Source organism: Pogonomyrmex barbatus, unplaced genomic scaffold (genome assembly GCF_055798465.1).
Source record: "Pogonomyrmex barbatus isolate J1 unplaced genomic scaffold, ASM5579846v1 scaffold14, whole genome shotgun sequence".
NCBI lineage: Eukaryota > Metazoa > Arthropoda > Insecta > Hymenoptera > Formicidae > Pogonomyrmex > Pogonomyrmex barbatus.
This window is the reverse complement of record NW_028297110.1, coordinates 1,265,538-1,288,026: the sequence shown is the minus strand read 5'-3', so window position 1 is coordinate 1,288,026 and position 22,489 is coordinate 1,265,538. Positions and strand designations below refer to the sequence as shown.

Genomic DNA, 22,489 nt, shown 5'->3' with positions numbered 1-22,489 from the left:
TATTAAATTGATTGATGAAAATAGATCTCGATCTTTTGTATAACAATCATGTGTGATGAACGAGTATCTAGATACGAAAAAATGTCTAATTTAAAAGTGGAATTAATGACGCTTATTTACTATGCGTGTCGTGCACGCGATGAAAACCGGAAGTGCCATATAATCGCAGTCGTCGTATTACTGATTACGTCGACTAACACGCGGGAGCGTAATTAACCTAATTTCTACTTTTTTATTTAAGCATGAGGAAATCTAAAGCAACAAAATAAAATAATATAATTCGTAATGATTTCACATTATTAAAAAGAATTTGTTTTACTGATAAGAATTAAATTAAATACAATACATAAGTTCGTCGATAGTATAATTTTAAATTAAGAATAATTAATAAAATAAGAGTAACGCTGATCCAAGAAGATTGTCCGGATTTTACAATCCAGAAAAAATTTATGAGTTTTAAAATAATCTTCCTCATGAAGGAAAAATAGAAAGCATGCAACCTGATTTATCTTTCAGATAAATTATCTGCACGAATATAAATTATTTCCCTTCTCTCTAACTTTTTCTCTCCCCCGAGAATTTCTCTTACGTTCATTCACCCGACAATCTGATAATCATAATTTTTTTAGAACAACATTATTCATAGTCGTTAGAATTTTAAAATATGTATGTGTGTTTCATGGATGCTAGCTAAAAAACGACAATCTTCTCAGTTCAATCCTTTTATTTTTTTGATGAAACAGTCTGTCCGTGATATTGGCTTCTCACGTGACAAATAAATCTTAAAGTGAGAGAATAAAATATAATTACACATAGTGTTATTCATGTTTCAAAAATATAAGAAAAATAATAAGTATTACAACAAAGATATTACAACAAAACGCATTTTTACATCCTGTGATATGTACACAGTGTCCTAGATTTAATCAAAGCAGAAAAATCTATTTTTCCATCGTTTAATTTCATTCCTATTATTTCCTATTTTATTTTCCTTTTTTATTTGGATTAATACAATTTGCAACGAGGATATTCTTAAACGAGTTCTTAGCTACTACGAACTTATGATCCTCGGAAATTCGGTGATGATTATTGATATGTCGCTCCATCGTTTCGTTTTCACGGAGAATCCAATAGCATATTTTACAGTATTTCTGGCAGTGAAATTTGACGTGAGTGGACAGAGAAAGTAAAGTAGCAATTGGTTCCTGACAGAGATTACACGCGTATTTTAAAGTACGTCGATTGGCAGCCTAAAAAGTTCGATGATAATTAAACTTTATTTTTTATTTTTTCAACAAGTCGATACATTTGCAAATCGATATTAAAAAGTAGAACAATATTTAGATGTAAGAGGGAACGATCGTTTAAAGATGATCATTTTAAGAAAAGTGAATATGAGAATATTAAGCGAAAATAATATGTGAGTGTCAATAACGTGGAACGATTCGTTGAACATATCGAGGAAAATTTTCGAAACGATCAAACATTTTAAAATGATGAAACTGCACACTCGTCACGCTTAGTGTTCCTATCCTATTAAGTATAAAATCAAATTACTAGAACAATAAGTATGACAAATGTGCAGTTTTATAACTTTAAAATATTTATTGATCGTTTCGGAAATTTTCCTCGATGTGTTTAACGAATCGTTCCGCGTCATTGACACCCACATATTATTTTCGCTTTTCCATGGAATCGTTTACAAGAAACGTTGAGAAGAAAAAGTAGTTCGGATACCCCCGCGGAGAATTCGAGAGAAAAAGTTGACCAAGATTGCTGGCTTTTAACGCCAAACGGCAGATGAACTGAAGAAAATTGCAAAAAACGCGAATCAGGATACAGCTTAATGCTGTCTTTTAGTTTTTATCTCACATGACGTATTCGCCTTTTCCTTCGTTACATTATTGACTATTGATGTTAATCGTAGCTTGTTAAATATTTTAAATTGAAATATTAAAAATGAATATAGGAAGAGATATTAAAATTTTACTAATAAGAAATACTGTGATTCTTCCTTTCTTCTTCCTTTTGTATCATTCTGTATCGTTCAAATTTATTTTTTATAAAATCAAACTTATCAATCAATAATCAAACTTATTTTGAAATGTGGATAATAAAAAATGAAATACAGAACTTACAACGGTCGCATCACCGCTACCACCGTCGTCTATCATTTTGTCGGAAATTACAGTGTAATGCGGCATTTTGGAGTTGCCAATCTCTTTTCGTCGTAATAGGATAATTGGTTGCTTCTGCATTTCAAACTGCAAATTACATTTCTTATTTCTTATCAATTTGGCTCGAAATACACTTATCGATAACACAAGTTTTCTTGAAATTATTATGTCTAAGAAATCTCAGAAAGTAACTCTCGTCGTTGAAAATGTGAAGATATACCTTTCTTGTTGACTGCACACATGTAGGGATGTTGTAAATAAAGTCTTTCTTCGTCATTTTCTCACTGATATTGCGATTACATCGTAGATTGTATTTAGAAGCATCCAACAATTTGGTAGTTGACGCTGCAACCTCTTGGCAAGCATTCATATTTGCATTTTATTAGTCTCGTTTTTCTCTATCCGACTATCGATTACTTCTTACAAAACAAAAGCTTTCCGCGCGAGAGATAACTGAAGATCAAGATTGTGTTTCAGAAGCAGCGTCCTGTTTATATCTTTTGAAATGTTTACCTTTAGAACTTTAAACACGTCTAGAAAACAAAGATTTTAATAATTTGCTTGAAACAAATTGGCGTAAAAGATACAGCTAAATTTCTTTTCTCATCGATAATATCCGAAAAACTTGTCGCTATTGATCATGAAATATAAGAAATATGCAGCGTAATTGCCTGAATTAAATAAAGATCAGTTTATTATGAAATGTATTTTTATTTTTGTTATAATTATAATTACAGATGTTCCTTACAGCATAATATTTCTCGTCTCATGAGAATCACATCAATATAAGATTTAGCAAAACGCATTTTCTTATTTAATGTTACTCGTTACACGTTAATTCATTTAAAAATTATCGATTTTGTATTAAGTTATTTGATATACAAACAAAGAATAAGAGTAATCTAAATTTTTGTCTTAAATCTACTTCGTAACAACCTCTGTTACGTCAAAGGACAGCTCGTACCTTTAACAATTATATTGTTATCGCGATCTTTGAAAATGTTTTATGTACATTCTACCCTAGCCATTAATATTCAACCGCCGTTATATGTATATGTATATATGCATATATATAATATGTATATATCTTATGTATATATACATATATATATATACACACACATATATATATATATATACACACATATATATATATATGTGTATGTGTGTGTATGTGTGTATGTACATGCTACAAATATACATACGTAATAGTTAATAAAAATAAAATGATAAAAATAAATAGAACCACTTTATCTCTAAAAAGAAAAGTATATTACGGCGCGATATTAATTTTGTATGACTAGAGAATTGTGGCATTGAGAGGCAATTAAAATTATTGAACAATTACTATTAATGTCTTTCTCTACTGAACGAAAAACTTAGTTTTTTTCTTTTAGCTTTTCTCCTAATAAAGGATTATATTAGTCTTTACATTTTTAACTCATTTACAATTAAAATATCCTTATTATTATTAGACAAACTTTTGACATACGCTGTAATAAAGTTCATTGAATATTAAGAGGTTAGATATGAAAATTAATATAATGAAAAGTAGAATCTTTTGTATTTAAAAAAAGCAATCTTCGAATTTTTATGAATATTTAAAAAAATAGAGGAAAATTAAAAAAAAATCATATAAAGATAACTAAGGACATGTTATTTTATCAACCTACTTTAATTTATAAAATTACTTGAATAATGTTTTAAATTTATATTATTAATAATTTTAAGTAAAATTAATAATTAATAAATAAAAGCAACAATTTAGAAAATGGATCCAAAATTATAATTTAATACTCCGAAACAATATAACGATCTCTTAATATAGAAATGATATGCCATGCTCAATTCAAAGATAAATTTTAAAGATATTAAGAGTCATGAATTCATCAGCATCACAAAAAATATTGGAAACATTGATATTATTTCTAAAAATGCTAAACCTTCTACTTTTATATTACATCTAACCTCTTAAATGAATTGTACTTCTTACATAAAGTTTGTCCATTATGTCAAAACATAAAATACAATAATGTTAAGTATGCATATTTTACATATAAAATGTAAACTTTTAGATAGGCCTTTGATATTAAGCATAGGCATTATTAGATCGTTGGCCACACACAGAGAAAGAAGATATAAAGGAAAATAGAGAGAAAGAAGCATTATGCTTTCTCCGCATCTTGTCTAATTAAAAATATTTAGAAGACGTAACCTCTATATAACATCAAAAGTGTTCGGACAGATCCACTCTTGGATGTATCGCGTCTACTTACTTATTATAAAATAAATCATGGATTCGTCATAATAAAACAGATAAAAATCACTTTATTTCGTTAAAAATTACGGTTATTGCGCGAATCAGACACTATTTAAATAAAATTTCTAGCGTTAGGATTCTCTGTTTTTTCTTAAAGAGGAATCTTGATGTAATAGGAGTGGTATTCTTTCTTGTCTAACCTCAGGAAGTGTCGCTAGTTCTTGAACCGGACTACGCTGCCATATACTTCTTGTTGCCATTTCTTGGTAACCTCTTCTTCTTACCTAAAAAAATAGATATTTCTATTTTTGACATATCTGAGCACTCTTTCCAAAATCATGATTTTTAACATTAGAAAAGTTTATTACAACATAAAAATAATTGAGATACTTACTTGTCTATGATGAAGCTCATGCAGGTACAATGTAGACAAAGACATGTCGGCAGCAGTTAATTCTGTAGGTATATACGGATCCGTATGCGTTTCCATGATATAACTGTGGCCCGATCCAAACACAGAAGCACCTAGCGACTGATTCGATATGCCTTGCTGCAAATCGTATAGGAATCCTCTATCATTGTGCAACGGACCTTCTGTCCTAGACACGCCTCGACGTAAAACGGTTGATTTTGTGGCCAATGATTGATCGATGCCGACCGATGTAGTCGATGTGCCCGGTTGATTTATGAAGATATTACTCATGCTAGGTACACTCACTTGATTTATCGTGCTTCGAATAATATTCGATACATGATCTCGATACTGTAATAATATATTAACATTAATGGTATAACAAAATAAACAATTTTAGTAAAATTCGCCAATAAATAAAACGAAAATCACTTACGCCAAGACCGGACAAACTATTCAAACTAGCTATCAGGGGATTATCGTAAGGATTAGAGTCGGCAGTTACTTCCTTCTTAGCTCTTTCTCTCAAAGCAGTTACGAAATTTTCCGCATGGGACGGCGGCTTCCATTCAGGATTCGTTAGAGTGAAATGTATGAGGGACAATTCGGTCTTGCCGTCCTCTGCTTGGGTATAATGATTTGACATCGGTACATGGTACTTGTCTGAATCGATGCCATATTGATTGTCGTATCCCACACTTTGATCTTCCGGCATCGGTGAGACAGTGGGACTGTGCGCTACAGTCTGCCACATAGGATTGCCATGTCTGCGAACGTCCATCTGAGCAAAGCTACACACGTCACCAACTCCAGCTACTTCAATCGTAAAATTACGAAAAAAGTCTACAATCTCCAAAGCTTGGTGTCTCATACGGAAGCACAAAATATACGTCGTCACGAATGGAGAAACCAGCTCTTCCAGGAGGTGTACTGCGCGATACTGAAACAATTGCGCTACTTGAGCCCTGGTGGTGTGCGTATGAGCGGTGCCTCGCCAACTATCCGGTCTATAATGTGTGTGGGCTAGCACGGCGGTTAGAAGAGTTTCGGGACACCAGACTAGGTTTTCATCGGGCACAATCGCCTTTGCGGCTGCTGCTACCGCGCCCAGCATGGTCATGTAGGCAACCACGCGTTCCATCGAGAATATGGGCTCGTAAATTACCGTTATAACCAGTAATACCGCTAATACACTACCGGCGATAAACGCAGTATGCTTTGCGAGTACTGTCATTATCGGAGATGTAAAACTACTCATGTATTTCGAAGCAGGACGGTACGCGCGACTGAGACGCGCATTCAATTCGTGATCGAGTTCGTTGAAATGACGCAGGTACAATCGACCGTATAGAGACCATGTCCTCATTGCCAGGACACTTGGTTCTCGTTTAATAGTCTGTCGATAATATTATTATCGTACGTTATTATTACATGTTAAAATCATCATGTTAAAATTCTCACAAACAATTACTCACCTCAGCATAATTAAAAAACGTATACAGGACTTGCCATAGAAGAATAAGGAAACAAAGGACGAAATTTGCAATACCGACCCATAGAATATGTTTAGATAATAAACGTGCGAGTTCTTGCCTTTTATTCAGTTTTTTGTAATCCTCCTTTAGATGCCAATTATTTTCGAATGGTGACCATGGTCCCCCTAAAAAACATACATGACATAAATTATTATTTCTATCATAAATTATCTCATTATATATCAATTGCAACTATACTTACAAAAGAGTAATAATTCTATATTATATTTTAATCCTCGTGTTAAGAAAATGACTTCTCCAATGATGGGGACTTTCAGCCGTACAGGTAAAAGAGATTTGTTGATCATAGCTACCATGTAATTTTTATGTCTTAATATTCTATGGTATATATCTAGTTCTGTAAGTTCTCTTTTATGAATGCACATTTCCTGCTCCTTTTGCACTTCTATCACACGCTTCTGTATTTCGTGCCACGTGAAATTATCTAGCTCGCTGTCCGCAATTTTGAGCGCTGTATTGAAGAACATTTTGATCTCCCAGAATTGCGTTAGGTGATATAAAACCTTGAGAAATTGGAGAGTAAAGAAAATTGCCGCAACTACGAGAAGGCCCCAATAAAACGAAGAAATCGATTTAATGCAATCTCCGATGCACATTATAGCATCGCTTTTGTGACTGGTATCGTTAGCATCTCCGCCACCACTAAAAGTATAAATTGCCAATTAAATATCGTTTGGCATAATACATATATCGCAAGACAATTTTCGCAAGCGTTTGAGATCATACCTATATAATTTGCTGTAGTCGATGCAGTGAAGAAGAAAAGTAACGAAGGTGACTACAAAAAAGAATTGCACTAATTCCAAAACTTCTTGGAGCATCATACAGACAAAGCCGTGCTGTTGATGATAGTGGTACATTCGCGTGAAAAACGAATCCAGATCTTCGATGTGATTCCATCGTGCTTTGTTTCCCTCTGGTACTACATGAATGATAACTCCTGATTCTTGAGGCGTTTCCTCCCGATCGTCTTCATCATCTGCATCTTCTTCTTGCCCCTCGTAAGGTTGTATACGTTGATAACTACTGTCCAGTACTGTCGTCATCTGCAAACGCGTTTTATGTAAAAATATATACAATTCTTAGAGTAATTCATTTAAAAATTAATATCATGAGATAAATATTTAGATGTAATAAATTTAACTAATAATAAGCTGATAATACATTTTCAATGCATGAACAAGATTGTAGTAATTAAATATGCAAATGATGAAAACCATCATTTATTTTATTTATATAAATATAAAATTGCAATCTTTGAAAAAAAATATATATATAATTAGAATGTAAAAATGTGTAATCTTTAGATCTTACCGTTTGCGCTCGTCGATCAGGCTCTACACAGGTAATGACAGTTTCTCGTTTCATTCTTTCATGTCATAAAATTTATTTAGCTACCAGTTGGTGGTTGCTCCACAAGCATCTAAAATACAAGTCAATTGCTAAATTAAGGCACATTAAAATAAAAGTTTCTAAATGTAATATATTTTATCATTAAAAGATATAATATATTGACATAATAGGCAAGAATCTCATTTCTATTTTATTACACAAGTCACTTCATTAAACTTTTATTATTTATAATCTGTTATTAGATAACTCCATATATATTAATAATTTAAAGTAATTTTATAAAGTTGAAAATTAGAAAATATAAATGTTAAGTTTATATTATGCTATTAGATTTATTAATAATTGTCGTCATCTTGTATCTAAAAATATATAAACAGGCAATCAAAAGTATAATAATCAATTAACTTGGATTTAGCACAAAGATAATACAATAAACTTATGCACTGAAATAATTATTTATTCTTTATGAATGACACACATTCTTATCCTATCACGGAGCTAGAAGCGAAAGGAACTGCTAAATACATTCCAAATGCATAGCATTTAAATAAATTTTCCTTTATTATCATTCCTTTCGAAAAATTTTCTTTATTGTATCATCTTATCACGGGATTAACTTTGTCTATCACCTAACTGATTACTCATCGAATTGCACATTTCACCTTGAACGTTTCCTAGAATTAATATTAATATGCGGGACACTTCTCTTTCGCGCCCACTTTTGCCCCGAATAGCAATACCTAGCAACGATTCAAAGTGATTCGAAAATCTAAAACACTTGCAGTAAGCGACCCACGAGTCTCACGTCTCACGTGCGAAATTCGTCCAAACTCACGGCACGAAGAAGACAAAGACTTGCGATACTCCGACATGAAATGCGACTTAAAAGATAGGATCTAAACCAAAGTTTAACTTGAGGCAACGAAAACTCGCTTAGGAAAACCGGAAACAATTAATCTTTTTCTCCTTCAGGTATAAGATCACCGCGGGAAGTCGGAATTCTTTCTCTCTCTCTCTCTCTCTCTCTTTCATTTTTCCTTCCCCCTTTTTTTCCCCTCTTTTTCGAGCAGGGCTCTTTCTCAGGTTCCTTCGGGGACAATGACGCGATGCAGCACCTCACGTCACACGTGCGACGCTCTTCGGTCGGCCCGTTCCCGCATTCGGCTGACCTTTATCCGACGAAAATAGCAGCGTAACTCGCTGGTCGCGGGAGCGCGCGAAAAGGGAAGGATGACGCGATGTGTTTGGGGGGGCACAGCTGATCTCCATAAACAAAGGCACACGTCCTGCGCCTCCGCGCGTACCTTCGTGCCGCGACACGGATCCAGGATCACCGATGCCCGATCCACGGTCGCGAATCCTCCTCAGCTCAGTCGCACCTGAGGACTACGCGCGAAGACTACTGCCCGCTCGCATATCGGCCGCCGTCCGCGCGATTATTCACTGGCGATTTAGACATCGGGAACATCAAAACTGCACATCTGTCTCTCCGCGCTTCACCATCTTTGCTGAGCCTCGGCCTCAGTCTCCTGGTCGCCTCCGTCGGAGATAACGCAGTCGCCGTCGGCCGGTGGCGACGCCGGCGGCGGGCTCGACGAACATCGGCGGAAATAAGTCGTGAAATGACGGAGTTATCAATTGCGGATGTAGAAGTGTCCGAACAATCGAGAACTACGGTGACTATATAATCCTTTATTCCCGGGGTACTGGATATTTCAAGATTTTGTCTGTTATGGGTTTTTTTTATTGGATATTGTTAACGTGAGGTTTGTATGAATCTTTTTCATGTAGACAATATAAACGTATAAATTATTGCACAAGAGAAGTGAGAGGTTATTAAATAACCTTTTATATTTTACAGATTAATATTATATATTACAACCTCGCCGCTACGCATCTTTTTATCTTAATCTTGAGGCAACGCATTTATGAAAATTACAGGAAATACGTATGTAAAATTTATACATACGATATAAAGAATCGTATAATAATTAAAAATCTTCAATCAGTTATTGGTATACTTTATAAAATTTATATATAATTTGCATTCAAATTAATTTAAGTAATCATTGTATATATGCTACGATATATAGATAATTATGTAATTTTATTTTTGGACAGGGATTTATGGATTTTAAAATGAAAAGAAAATGTAACACAATTAACTTTATGTTTAATTGCAATATTTACAGTGTATCGTGAAACATTGTAATTACAAAAGTACCCTTATTGCACACGTAGTAGCATAGTCCTAAAAATATTATCCCCTAAAGAGGATATTATTACATACGCATACACCTATGCATCACGTTAGAAATAGTACTTTGATAACTTCGCAAGCGCTAATCATTAAATAAAACTCGCCGAATTAAATATATGATAGTCACAATTATCGCAGTAGATTTGGAAACACTTATTTATCTTGTTATTGCATTGAGTTATAATTATGATTGTCATTCGCGCGAAGATGATGTATATCGTGCCTACAAATCGATTTAATGCAATAAATGCATTGATTAATAGTTTACGATAAGATCATTGATATCTACCCATAGCTCGCATTGTCTACTTCACTTAAACTAAATATTATTTCTAATTTCTGTAAATAATAATGTAATAAGAAAAGAACATTTGTTATAATCTGAATTATGCGATTTAAAAGATATTGATATTTTTGAATCTTGTTTTCATCAATAATGAATTTGGCGAAAAAACGATTTAATGTGTGTATATAAAATTGACGTGACGTTCATAAATATGAATTAATAATTATTCATGGAGTAATACAATATTGATTAAAAAGCAGTGATTTAGATATTTTATCATATATAATGGACGTCACATCGACGCAACGTTTAGAGAGCAATTAAAATAGTATTATAAACTTTGTCTCTTAAGAAAAATTGATTTCTTAAAAGACACTATGTACACCTGTCCTTTTCGTTTATAACGCGCGAGATGCTGTTTTACCGATCAGAAAAAAAAAAACATTTTGAGAAAGGGAATAAGATCTATCTTTGACAGTGTATCCTTCGAGGGGAGGAACGACAGGATGACTAATTTATAATTTCTTCTATTTCCACGCCATTGGTTAATTACAGAAATTGTCATTCGGACTCTTAGACGTTGGCTCGCGGGGGGAAAGGGGGAGAGGGGGGGAGTTTAGGATGCCGGGTGTCGTCCTTTATTCTCAGGCGGTTATTTGACCAGGACGACGCGCCGGTATCCTGCGTCGGGGTGCCAAAAGACCGCTTAGACCGCGAGTTTCTTCATGTTTCGTGCTGGCCGCTGTGCTAGTCTCGGCGGAAGTGACCTCGGTTGGCTCGGCCTCCTCGGGGATGATCTCCTCCTCGGAGACGGTCTCCTCCTGACTCGATTGGATCGTCGGAGCTTCGGTTACTTTGCGTCGCGGTAGCAGAGGCGATCTTCTGATCGCCGGTGGCAACGATGGCGATTTTGTCGTTGCCTTCGGTTGTACTTGCAGCCGATTGCGATTACGCAGTTTATTCAGGGGGTTCGCTGTGGTAGCGCGTGCCGGGGGTGAACTGATTTCCGCTGGTGCCTGAAACAGAAGAAATGATTAGTCAAGCAATTTTGGTATGATTTGCTACTTCCTTGGAGCTCGACGTTTCGCTAAAATACGTGATAATTTTTGAATTCCATTGCTACATATTAGAATTATTTGCAGGGAAGAAAATATGATTAAAAATATGATTAAAAAATAAAATTAAGAATAAACTTTTCAACTTCAGTGATACTTTTTTAGATTCTTATCCACGTTTTAAAAAATGCAGATAAAATCGATTATTCTCTCGAAGTTTATTTTCCACTGGAAGGAGGACTTTCAAAATTAATAATAGTGTAACAATATTATTTTTGCTCTTTTTATTTAAAAAGATAAATATCGCGTCTGTAATATCTGGAAACTAAAAAAAAGTATTAATTGTTATCGTTCAATTTTATTCATAAAATCAAAATTTATCGTTTTAGCTGGTTTGTTCTCTCTCTCTTTCTCTCAGTTTCCAGCTAGTTATGTTTTGTACTTGTTGATGTTCAGCATTTATAGCTCACGATGACCGCGAAGTTGTAAAGTCGAAAGGTGAAAAGCGATCGCGAACCATCTCCCGCCATCTCGCCGATGACATTTCGAAAGGTCATCCAGTGAAAGTAACTCCAAGAGAAAATTTTATCGAGTGACATCACGGTGTCCTCGTACCTAATCTCGCAGAGCATGCAATTATCTCGCGATATACATATACATACATATTCGAGGTAGAATTTCAGAATTGATCTTACCTTTGGCACGCGGAATTGCTCGTAGATTGAGAGAAAGAAATATTTGCATAACTACAAGGTTTGCTCGGTAACAGAAACAATCTTTATAAAACAATGTCGATGATTATACAATTAGATTGGATCAGCTGAGAGAATTATTTTAAAAATCACGAAAATACAAATTTTTTGTTTTTAAATTTCGTTCGTTTAAATTTAAAAATAAATCTACAACTAATTCTCAAACATTGTATCATTTCCTACTTATTTAGGTTTCTAAACAGTATGTTTTATAAGAGAGGTATTAGTTAGGCATTTTTTTAGACAATAGAGATTTAAAATTTTTAAAAACACATTAAAGGAAATATATTTCCATAAAAAAAAGAGAGAGAGAGAGAGAAAGATATTATATTTATTATAAAATTTTATTTTATAATATTATAATATCTTTATATTATAAAAAATGCAAACGTGAAAAGTTAACTGCCAACCTCGTGAGTTTCTTCCTCGGTTCCTTCTCCGGCCGGTTCTTCAACGGATCCCTCGGGGGCTTCCGGTGCGAGCGTGGTAGTCGTCGTCTGTCCCGGTTTCTGTCTTAAGTTAACCCTACCACCCGGTCTGATGGCCGGTCTGATCGCAGGAGCACCAGGAAGTCTCGTGCGAACGGCAGACTTTGGCGTCGCGCTTTCCGCTGGAGTCTGGGCGACGGTCTGGCTGGTTTGCTCGGAATGCGTTGCACCTTCCTGGGGTTCCTCACTTCCTGGCGCGGCTGTGGTCGGCCGTCCACGTCTTCGATTGATGTTTATTTTATTGAAAGTAGGTCGCGCCGGTGCAGCTGACGTCGCGCCGTTCGACGCCGGCGCCGACGTCGTCGTGGAGACGGCGATTCTGCCGCCGGAAGGTGCACGGAATCTGCCGCGTCCGGACGGCGGTTTCTCCGCGTTCGCCGAGCTGGCGGTCTCCTTCTGCACGGTATCCTCTTCAATCGGCTTGTGATTGCCACCACCAGGTCGAGGTCGTTTGAACCCACCGCCGTTCGAGCCACCATTGGCACCGAAACGTCCTCGGGTTCTCTGAGTCGGTTCTGCGGGTGCTTCGGTCGTGCTAGTGCCGCCATTGGACTTGAAGCTAATGAAGATTAAAGAAAAATGATATTATTTATTAATATTAATTTATATTTGTTTAAATATAATATTTGTTAATATTTATAATAATATTATTTATATTATAACTGTTATTATTAAAAGATATGTGAGCAAGAATTTTTAGAGCAGTAGAGTATTGAAGAGAAATAAATTAAAGATTTATTCTGAAATATACCGGTTTCTGGAGATAGTTGGACCGCCAATTCCAGGTCGTCGGAATTTTCCTCTTCCCGCGGGAGCCTGAGTGGTGGTAGTCGGTGGTTCCGTGGTGGTTGTTGTCGTGGTCGTCGTCGGTTCGGTCGTCGTTGTCGTCGTCGTTGTCGTGCTAGTGGATTCATGAGTGACAGTAGAATCAGCAGGCTCCGTCGTTATTGCCAAATCAGTTGTGATTTCATCGTCGGGTAATGTTGTACTGTTCTCTGTTTCGTTAGCTTCGTTGCTAGATGCGTCTATCAGATTACTTTGTCCTTGTTGCAGGAAGGCGTAAAGATCTAGGGCAACCTTGTCCATAACTGATGGATATTCTGTCGTTGGGTTATCCGTGGTATCAGAGCTAATGCTAGGATGAACCGGTGAAGCTTCTGTCTCACTAGATTCTTGCGTCTTGTCTTCTAAAGATATACGTTTGTTATCGGGCTTTTCCGGTGCGACTTCTTCCTCTTCATCGTCTTCCTCACTGTGACGTATCGGTTGGCCTCTGCTTAATTCCACTCCGGTCTGAAAATTCATTTATTCACGAAAATTATGATTATTTTTATACTAAAATATTTGCGAATTTAATTCCAATCTAATTAGTATTAAAAATGCATTTAATTACAAAGCATTATTTAATATTTATTTTAGTAGTTTAAATTAAAAAACTTTCGCAGAGAGTGCGTTGTATTTCAGTTAATGTTAATGTTTCCATTTCTGTTATTAATTTGATGCAATTTTATTAGAATATCTGATCGGAATCTCTAATATAAATTTTAAATTTTACTTAAATATTCTTTTTATATCTGAAATTTAAAATTTAAAATAAATTATTCATTTATTTTAATAGTTAGAATAATTACTTCAGTTGAAGCAGTAGTGCTCACGCGTCTTCTAGGTGGCGGTGCATCGTCGACAACTTCTTCGACAGGAGCGGGTTCTTGAATTCTCTGCGGTCTTCCGCGGCTTCTGCTTAAAGGTTTGTCTTCGTTATCCTCATTAGGGGTAACGCCTAGAAATCTAACGGGTCCTTTTGGTAAGGTTTGCGGAAACTCGGGACCTTCCTGATGAGTCCGGAAACTACTGGAATCAACCAAATCCAAGCTCGGTCGCGGACGATTATTACGAGTTCGTGAAGATTCCGTTGTGCCCGTATTATGATTCGATCTCGATCTGTTAATCAATCGTATAATTAGTCATATTTGATGTCGAAATGTAAAGTTATCGATGATAAAAATTTGAGCATTGTAGAAAAAGAAAGAAAAAAAAAATATATATATATATATATATATTTCTAGAAAATTTCATTTTTGAAGAAATGTTGCACTTTTAAAAGAAATTGCACTTTTTAAAAGAAATTGCACAAAGAAATCAAAATATTTATATAGTTTCAAATTGATATAGTTTATTAAATGTTATATAATTCTGATAAGAAAGGTACCTCGGTGGGAAACGAGTATTCGCGGGCAGTCTTTCGTCGGTAACGTCTTCAGTTTCGACCAGTTGTCTGCCTCTATTACCATTTCTATTCGGTATGACCTCATTGTTGCTAGGCTCTACTGTGCTCGATCTCTCCACGGGATTGTATTTGCTCCTGTTGCTGGCGGTGCCTGCTCTCCTGGGCACGGAGGTTGTTCTGGAGGAAGGAATGTCGTAAGAATTCGTCACAGCCGAACCCGCCGTACCTGCTTTGTTCTCATCCTCCTCGTCGTAGTAATAATACACGTACTCATATTCGTAATCCTTCCCGTTCGGTCCTTTCTTCACCTGTTGGATGTAAAAAAAGCAAGCTGAAATTTTATTTAATATCAAATATAATTTTTTAGAAAGAAATAGTACAGAAATAGAACAGATGGGATTACGTGTAATTTTATATTGCTTAAAAGAAATTCTTGTTATATATATTTTATTGTATTTCATAAATGCATAATGTACCTGTATACGAGAATTCGTACCAGCCGGTACCAAACTCACATCACCCAGATCTCCAAAATTCGCATCCGGGAAACGTGAATAGCCATCTTTACTATCTTCACGAATAATGTTTACGGGGACGAAGTCAAAAAGGCTGTCTTTGCCACGTGCTTCACGTGGAGTTGTCAGGATAGGTAGCATAGTTGTTGGATATTCCGCGCTAAAGATATGCAAATAACGTTGCATCGTCGTTGAAATAAAGAAAGAAATTTTTTATGACACTTTATTTCACATTTCATGTTTGTATGCAATGTAAAAGTAGTTACACTAAAAGGGAAAGAGAGAAGAGGCAGAATCACATATTACTAAAAATAGACGAAATCATAAATTCTTCCAAATTTTCACTAAATTTTTAACTAAATTTTCACTAAATAAAAAAACTAGACAAATTAGAATATTTCATTTTTTAGGTGTTCAGATATCGATAAACATTTAAAGAAATGGCAAATTAGGATACAAATATTCATTCATTAATTATTTATCAATGGTCACTTTGGATCGTCAGAAATTTGTCTCGCTGCGTTCTATTTATGGAAATATTTCTGATTAAACAAGTTTTTTTATAAAAAAATAATTTACCTGACGTAGACGCCCGGAATAACTTCATCCTGTTCGCTTGGCCGCGGCCTTTTAGAATCGATTTTCTTTATTTTGCCTTCTTGCAGAACCTTCCCAGTGTCGCTAAAATTTTCGAGTTCTACTCGTGCTTGTCTTTTTGCAGTGAAACCATCTAAATCATCCTCCTCGGCTAAATCTAAACGTCTGGCAGGCTCGAGAATAATTGCTTTTTTCTCGGTATTCTCAAATTTCTTAGTTTGTTTATTGTCTTTAAGCGCGACTTTCCTTTCGTCGATGTATTCGTCATCATCTAATGGTTTTGCTATGTCTTCCGGCACTTTGTGTGATGTCACGAACTCTGAAAATTTATTAAAATTTGTAATCTCTCGATTAATTAAAATAAAAATATTACAAAATGTAAGAAAAGTTGTAATTCATCACAATTATACCACAAATTTACTATTTAGATTTGTAAAGACTTCTGGATCTTATTGTTTTATCTGACCGATGTGTTTAATTATTTTATTTTGCATTTTATTGAAATTACGCGAATTTTCTAAATTTTTGTTATAGTTAATTTAATGCACCTTCAATCGCGATGGCTCGCGGTGGCTGATATGTCGTCGCTGCGACATTTTTTCGTGTCAAACTATCACCGGGTATCTGCACGATATCCGATGAACTATCAGCTAGCGTGCCCGCAATGATGCCGCATATTCTGTAAATTTTAATGCAAAGACACATTAATAAGTCTAATTTGATTATTTTTAAACGTCATAAAGTCACAAAGAAAATTTGACTAGTGTCAATTTCTATATTACACAAATCGATATGTGATTAATATAAGGAGAGTACAAAAGAAAATTATCATATTATTGCAAATGTGATATATTATCGATAATGATATATTATCAGCGAAAGTGATAAAGCGCGTGTAAGATGTATTGAGGCGAAGTGTAAACCATGACAGAATGTAGCTAATGCAAGACTTGATTGGTGGTGAAAGTTCACATCTGGTCGTCGAATCGCAAGCTGCATCCGACGCTCGTCCGGTTTTCTTGGCACTCTTCGCACCCATTGCGCAAAAATTAAAGTTCACCAATAACGTAAAACGTAAATGCGTGCCATTTCTAAGAATATTTCAACACTTCCAAGAACTTTCTGAATTAAACTGAAGGAAGCAATTTAATCTTCGTAAAAAATTGTACTTAATACATGCTAAAAATGAATAAATTTTTTTCTCAATAAATAATACATAATAATAAAGATGTGAAAAGAATTATTTTAATTTTTGGAAAATAACTTTATTATATTAATTTAATTTATTTTTGGGGAATATATTAAAATCGTCTTAACAAACATTTAGATATTAGCATACAATCTTGTTTTCATTCTTTCCAAGATTGCAGAGATTGATGTCTATATGATAGCTTCTGGAATTTATGAACTTTTTAACCTAACGTTATTAACACATGGCTATTTCTATCCAGCCATTCATATAATATCAATAAAATTTTGATTTTTATAAAGTTATTTTCTATATTTCTGCTGTAAAAAAACAGAGAGAAACTGATCCGGTCAAAAAAACAGTAGTGAGACAATGAAAATCTTGAATTTATGGCGTTGTATTTGCAAGGACGATCGGTTACGACGATCAATTTCCTTCATGAACGAAGGAGAGCCGCTTCTGAAATTAACACGAATGCCCAGAGCTTTTTTCTCCGACAAAATGGTGCCCGGCAAGGGCACTGTGTGGTCACGGAATTATTATTTTAAAAGGTGATCTCTCTGATGCAATGCCACGTATGTATCTTTGATGCAAAGTGTTAAAATAACTTGTGCATGTTAATATTACAACAGTTTTGCACCGCCAATTATAACTTGTTTTGCTGTGTTACATTTCTATATTTAAAAAAATGCAAAATATAATTTTCTTATATACAATTTTCACTGTTCATAATAATTTTTTTTTTTTTTATTTGTTTTACAATCAATTTTATTCTGCAGATTAAAAAAAAAACATTCGAGTTTTATCATGTCAAATCTAGTTTTATCATGTAATCAATGTTTCACTATTCTGTTATTAATTTGCTGTACTTATGGAAGAGAAATAAGCCTACGACATTTACAACAGGAAATCGCTGCTGAATATGCACCGACAAACCGTTCCGTTTGAGCGATCTTCCGGTGCGGGAATAGCTTACGACTGGGATTGTAAATTATTCCTTTCCTCCATTTGCAAGTAAAGTAGAACAAATATAAGACACATTCTTTTTCACCTTCGTTTGCGATCAAGTTAGATAGGAGACTGCTAAGTAACTATATTTGAATAGAATGTATATTTCAGTTTACAATTGTACCATTCCTATATATTTGCAAAAAATATATTTTTAAAAATATATTTTTTAAAATTATCGGTTTTTTAATATTTTTATAAAACGTATAATATAAGTAAAAAATTTTAAATCTGATAATTACAGGATTAAGAAGCATAATCCCAGTGCATCCCATAATTTAATCTTAGGTTAATTTAATCTTAGGTCGAAAATTGACGCTTGCAAATGCAAGAATTCATCGCGAAATCGTATGGAGAAAGCGGTCTCGCTTATAAGCGTATCTGCATAAACACTGCGTACGTAGGTATCTCCAGTGGCACGAGACACTGGCATTACGTAAGTTACAATATTACCGCAAAAGCCTATTACCAACTCGTAAATATTTTTTTTCGCACCGCCTACGAAACGTGGCTCTCTATGCATAAATTTGTTAAAAGTTAATGAAAAAAAAAAATGCTAAGTCTTATTTATCTAAAATTTTTATCAATTTCCCCCTCATTTTTTTTTATTATTAGCATCACAAATTAGAAAAAAATATATAATGTAAAAACATATGTAATAATTAGTCAAAAACTCAATGACATATTTTATAATATAGTAGTTTCTTTAGCCAATAAATCATTTTTTAAATACTAGCTAATTTAACTAATTTTTCAGTAATCTAGATCTGTTTTAATTCTTATATGAGTTTATTTAATTCTTTAAAATAACATAAACACAAATACTAACGAATTTGAGGTCAGATTTTTCGTGGAATATTCTTGGAATATTTGCAACTATTTATTGCAGAAAGCATCATAAAATCGAAATGCAAATAATGAGGCATTTAAAATCTACTGACCTAAACTTTCTTCTGCCAATGATTCCGCCTGATGTTTTAATTATGTATATTTATGAAATGAGTAATAATTGGTATTATTTGAAACTTCAAAAATTAATTTTTAAATATATCATTAAATATGAAGAAATTAAAAATATTTTATTCATTGTGTTTTAAACGAATAACATGTCTTTGACATTGTGATATAATAATAATCAATAATGTTAAAATGTTAATATATTTAATAACGTACTCTATTAAAAAAATATCATATTTATTTATTTTCTAACATTTTGTTTAATGAATTAAAATAAATAATTATAAAATTTAAGATATATACTAAAATATAAATTTAAAATAACTAGTAACTAATCAGTAACTAGATTTCTTATGCGAGTATTTGTTTTTAGTTACTTTCTATTCGAGTATGTATATTTTATGTACATAAATCTGTAAATTTATTTTTCTACTTATGATATATATTTTCCTTTTAGTTAATCCTTACTTTACATATTTTATAATGATTTATGTATAATTAAACATAATAATGTCATGATCCAGTTGGATTAATTTCTTTTCTTGATCGACAGTTTGAAATTGAGGACATGTCTGGAAGTTTCTCTCCAGATAAATATACATATACGTTCTTTTCAATGAAACAGTAAATAATTGGCGTATCTAAGAGAGTAAGTCCCTGATTGAACACACCTTTCGCTACGATAATTCTCGTAATTCAGAAGCGTAATATCTCTTGTGTCCGTGAAAAATCGCTTTCTTTTATATCGATAATCATTTATAATCATTAACCGTGATTTTATATAAGTCGTTTTAAACAAGAATTTTTTTTTACCGTATTAGTTATGGTAGAACGGACGTAGATTAATGTGACTCTTACAAATGTTGCATATATGTTGCATATTAAGATAATTTTCTCGGTGCGCTGGCTTATCCTAATTATTGAAATCTTGTAATTGTTAAGATAAGAAAACGGGATAAAATATTGATTAAAATTGTACGAGATGGATCTATAGAAACTTCGCTCTATTTTTTTTTTGAGGTGGGGAAGTTGCAAGGTTTTCTTATTATGTGCGCAGTAGTGTATAACAATAGTAAAATATTATAATATAAAAGAATTATATCAGAAAGCGAATATTAAATATTCAATATTTGTATACAAATAACACGTAAATAGGAACTAATTTAGAAGTGCAGTGCATTCGAATAGCGTGTTGATTGCATCAAAGATACGCATGAGGTGATTGAAACTAATTATCATTTTGAATGGTGAAAGAAATTTAAGATAGAGAAATTAAGATTTAAACAGGCAAACTGTGTCGAATCTAAAATTCTACATTACTATTCGTGGATAACCGGCATTAGGTAATCAAATTTTTTTTATCACTTCCTGAATTCTTAATATATTAGAAACTTTTAATATGTAAAATTTCTTTAACATGTAATTAGAGGCAAGATATCTCTTATTTTATATAACTTTTTTTAATATCTTGATTTACATTATGACATACGAAACAATTAAAATTTTCAAATTTTAATAGATTAAAGAATGAATTTTTTGATTATCAATTGATTTATTTTTTTTTTTTAAACAATCAATGTAATATATCGAGATAAGTTTTAAATAGCAGATCGTAGAGGGTAATTATTTGATGAACTAGATCTTAGGTATCCGATAATTTTCTATTCTATTAAATTTGTAATAAATTCAGAAACAATTACTCATATCGCGAACTCGTTATCTTTATGAGAAGAGACTTTCATTGGAGTAGCAGTTATAGCTTTTTCTTCTTAATCGATAATCAAATTTGAAATTGATTACTTTCCCTTTACAGGAAAAAATGTTTTTAGAAAAAACTTTTTATTTCGAACTTGAATACAGATTTTCATATACTTTACATTTTTTACACAAATTTCATATGTAGAAAAAATTCTATATGAATATCTTTCATATTATTTATTATTTCTCAAAAAAATTGCTTTTTTTTTTTTATAAAATAACTAACTTCGTGAAATTTCTCACAGCAATAAGATTTGATTTCACAAAGATCTAATTCCCACACGCGCTCGTCACTGAGATCGCTCTCTCAGATAAGTCTCCGAGACGCGACGGATTATTGTCGACTGATTTCTGAAGTACTCACAGGAGCACGCTTCTTAACCACATGTCTGCACTGCACACAGTTCCTTTCCTCGACCAGCTCGCCGTTTCTCGTTCTGCTTTCGTCGTGAAACGCAAACAGCTGGTTCGGATTAACGAAACTCTTCTCGAATCAGTATGTACCCAGTATATCGGCACTTTCGAGAGAATATCAAGGTACTCTCTCTAGCAAATACTGCTAATGTTCTATATATGTATATATATCGTCACCGGACACTCGCGATCATCTCTGCCTTCTTTTCGTGACCGGCACTCGTCCTCCAATTGCACGCCGATTGTGTTCACTGGACGAGAGTCGATCCTCCAGGATACGTGCGCTTCGTTCGACTTCGTGACCTCCGTCCAGCTTTGTGACGCGACTTCGCCGACGAGGCGCGATACGAATGAACGAATGAACGAACGGCAAAGCGAACGCGCACCGATAGACGGAGAGAAAGAAAGATCAAGTATGAGAGTATGTATGTGTACGTGTGCGTGTGCACGCGAGAGAGACGGGAGAGAGGAAGAGATAGGGAGAGAGAAAGAGAGAGAAAGAGAGAGAGAGAGAGAGAGAAAAAAAAAGTGGGAAAAGGGGCACTAAGTAAAAGTAAGAGGTAGCCGAAGGACGTGGTGAGGGTATGAGAACGGTGGCGAATGCAGACCTCTACTTATACCGCCACCCACCACGGCCACTCGGAGTGCACCCCACCAGCCCATGAAAAGTGGACACTACGTAGTCGAACTCGACTCGACTCGGCTTGATACACTCGATCTATCACACCGGGGGCCACCGGGGACCCGAGAGATCCTGGCTGCACGTTCGCCTGGCGGCGTGTATCTCGGCCCAACTACCTGACTTCTCTCACGACGTCTGACCTAACTTCACGAAGTGACTGTTTTCTACTGAGTGCTCGAGAAGCTCGGTTCTCGCCGTTCTATTATCTCACGCCGAGAATTGAAAGCAACGCGCGACGACTCGAGACGATCTCTTCTAAAAATACGCGAGAATAACGACATATTTAGAAAGTGATTGATGCAAGTTTGAGATGCAATATTTGCGAGGCTTTCAATCGCTCGTCGATCGTTTCCTCTTGCCGATTCTAAAATTTCTCTTTACCGTAAGGTAAAGTTAGTACTGCTGATGCAATTTTGCTCATGCAGCTCATCTTTGTTTCTCACTCTATTTAAATCTCTTCTTTAAACGTATCGAGGGAATCTTCCATTCTCGCGCATCTCACGAAGATTTCGAGAACGTCTCGATTAACACGGATGTTTTCGT

The 22,489-nt window shown here is 34.4% G+C and overlaps 3 protein-coding genes and 1 long non-coding RNA gene across 5 annotated transcripts; 1 reads left to right on the top strand and 3 right to left on the bottom strand.

Annotated features, from left to right (window-relative positions):
• Nucleotides 1–289: 289 nt before the first annotated feature.
• On the bottom strand, nucleotides 290–2,690 carry LOC105424900 (uncharacterized). The gene is made up of 3 exons (XM_011635401.3): nucleotides 2,398–2,690; nucleotides 2,139–2,264; nucleotides 290–1,250 (listed from the first exon to the last, which is right to left on the bottom strand). The coding sequence occupies exons 1-3, from the start codon at nucleotides 2,545–2,547 to the stop codon at nucleotides 984–986; spliced, it is 543 nt and encodes a 180-aa protein (XP_011633703.2). The 5' UTR covers nucleotides 2,548–2,690; the 3' UTR covers nucleotides 290–983.
• A 178-nt stretch (nucleotides 2,691–2,868) lies between these two features.
• Nucleotides 2,869–9,274, bottom strand: Atg9 (autophagy-related protein 9). Of its 2 annotated transcripts, none has more exons than XM_011635400.3 (8): nucleotides 9,063–9,274; nucleotides 7,720–7,828; nucleotides 7,132–7,451; nucleotides 6,587–7,047; nucleotides 6,325–6,509; nucleotides 5,286–6,245; nucleotides 4,832–5,200; nucleotides 2,869–4,721 (listed from the first exon to the last, which is right to left on the bottom strand). In XM_011635400.3, exons 2-8 carry the CDS (start codon nucleotides 7,771–7,773, stop codon nucleotides 4,569–4,571), a joined length of 2,502 nt encoding a protein of 833 aa, XP_011633702.2. In that variant the 5' UTR covers nucleotides 7,774–7,828; nucleotides 9,063–9,274; the 3' UTR covers nucleotides 2,869–4,568. The 2 variants fall into 2 exon arrangements, with proteins under 2 accessions (XP_011633702.2, XP_088929396.1); XM_089073270.1 differs by lacking the exon at nucleotides 9,063–9,274 and adding an exon at nucleotides 8,421–8,562.
• A 71-nt stretch (nucleotides 9,275–9,345) lies between these two features.
• On the top strand, nucleotides 9,346–10,280 carry LOC148937363 (uncharacterized). The gene is made up of 2 exons (XR_016138459.1): nucleotides 9,346–9,524; nucleotides 9,620–10,280. It is a non-coding gene; the product is annotated as an uncharacterized LOC148937363 (long non-coding RNA).
• LOC105424898 (uncharacterized) lies at nucleotides 9,912–22,047 on the bottom strand. The gene is made up of 9 exons (XM_011635398.3): nucleotides 21,215–22,047; nucleotides 16,487–16,617; nucleotides 15,921–16,257; nucleotides 15,303–15,501; nucleotides 14,809–15,134; nucleotides 14,231–14,540; nucleotides 13,351–13,892; nucleotides 12,522–13,158; nucleotides 9,912–11,320 (listed from the first exon to the last, which is right to left on the bottom strand). Exons 1-9 carry the CDS (start codon nucleotides 21,235–21,237, stop codon nucleotides 10,949–10,951), a joined length of 2,877 nt encoding a protein of 958 aa, XP_011633700.2. The 5' UTR covers nucleotides 21,238–22,047; the 3' UTR covers nucleotides 9,912–10,948.
• Nucleotides 22,048–22,489: the final 442 nt, after the last annotated feature.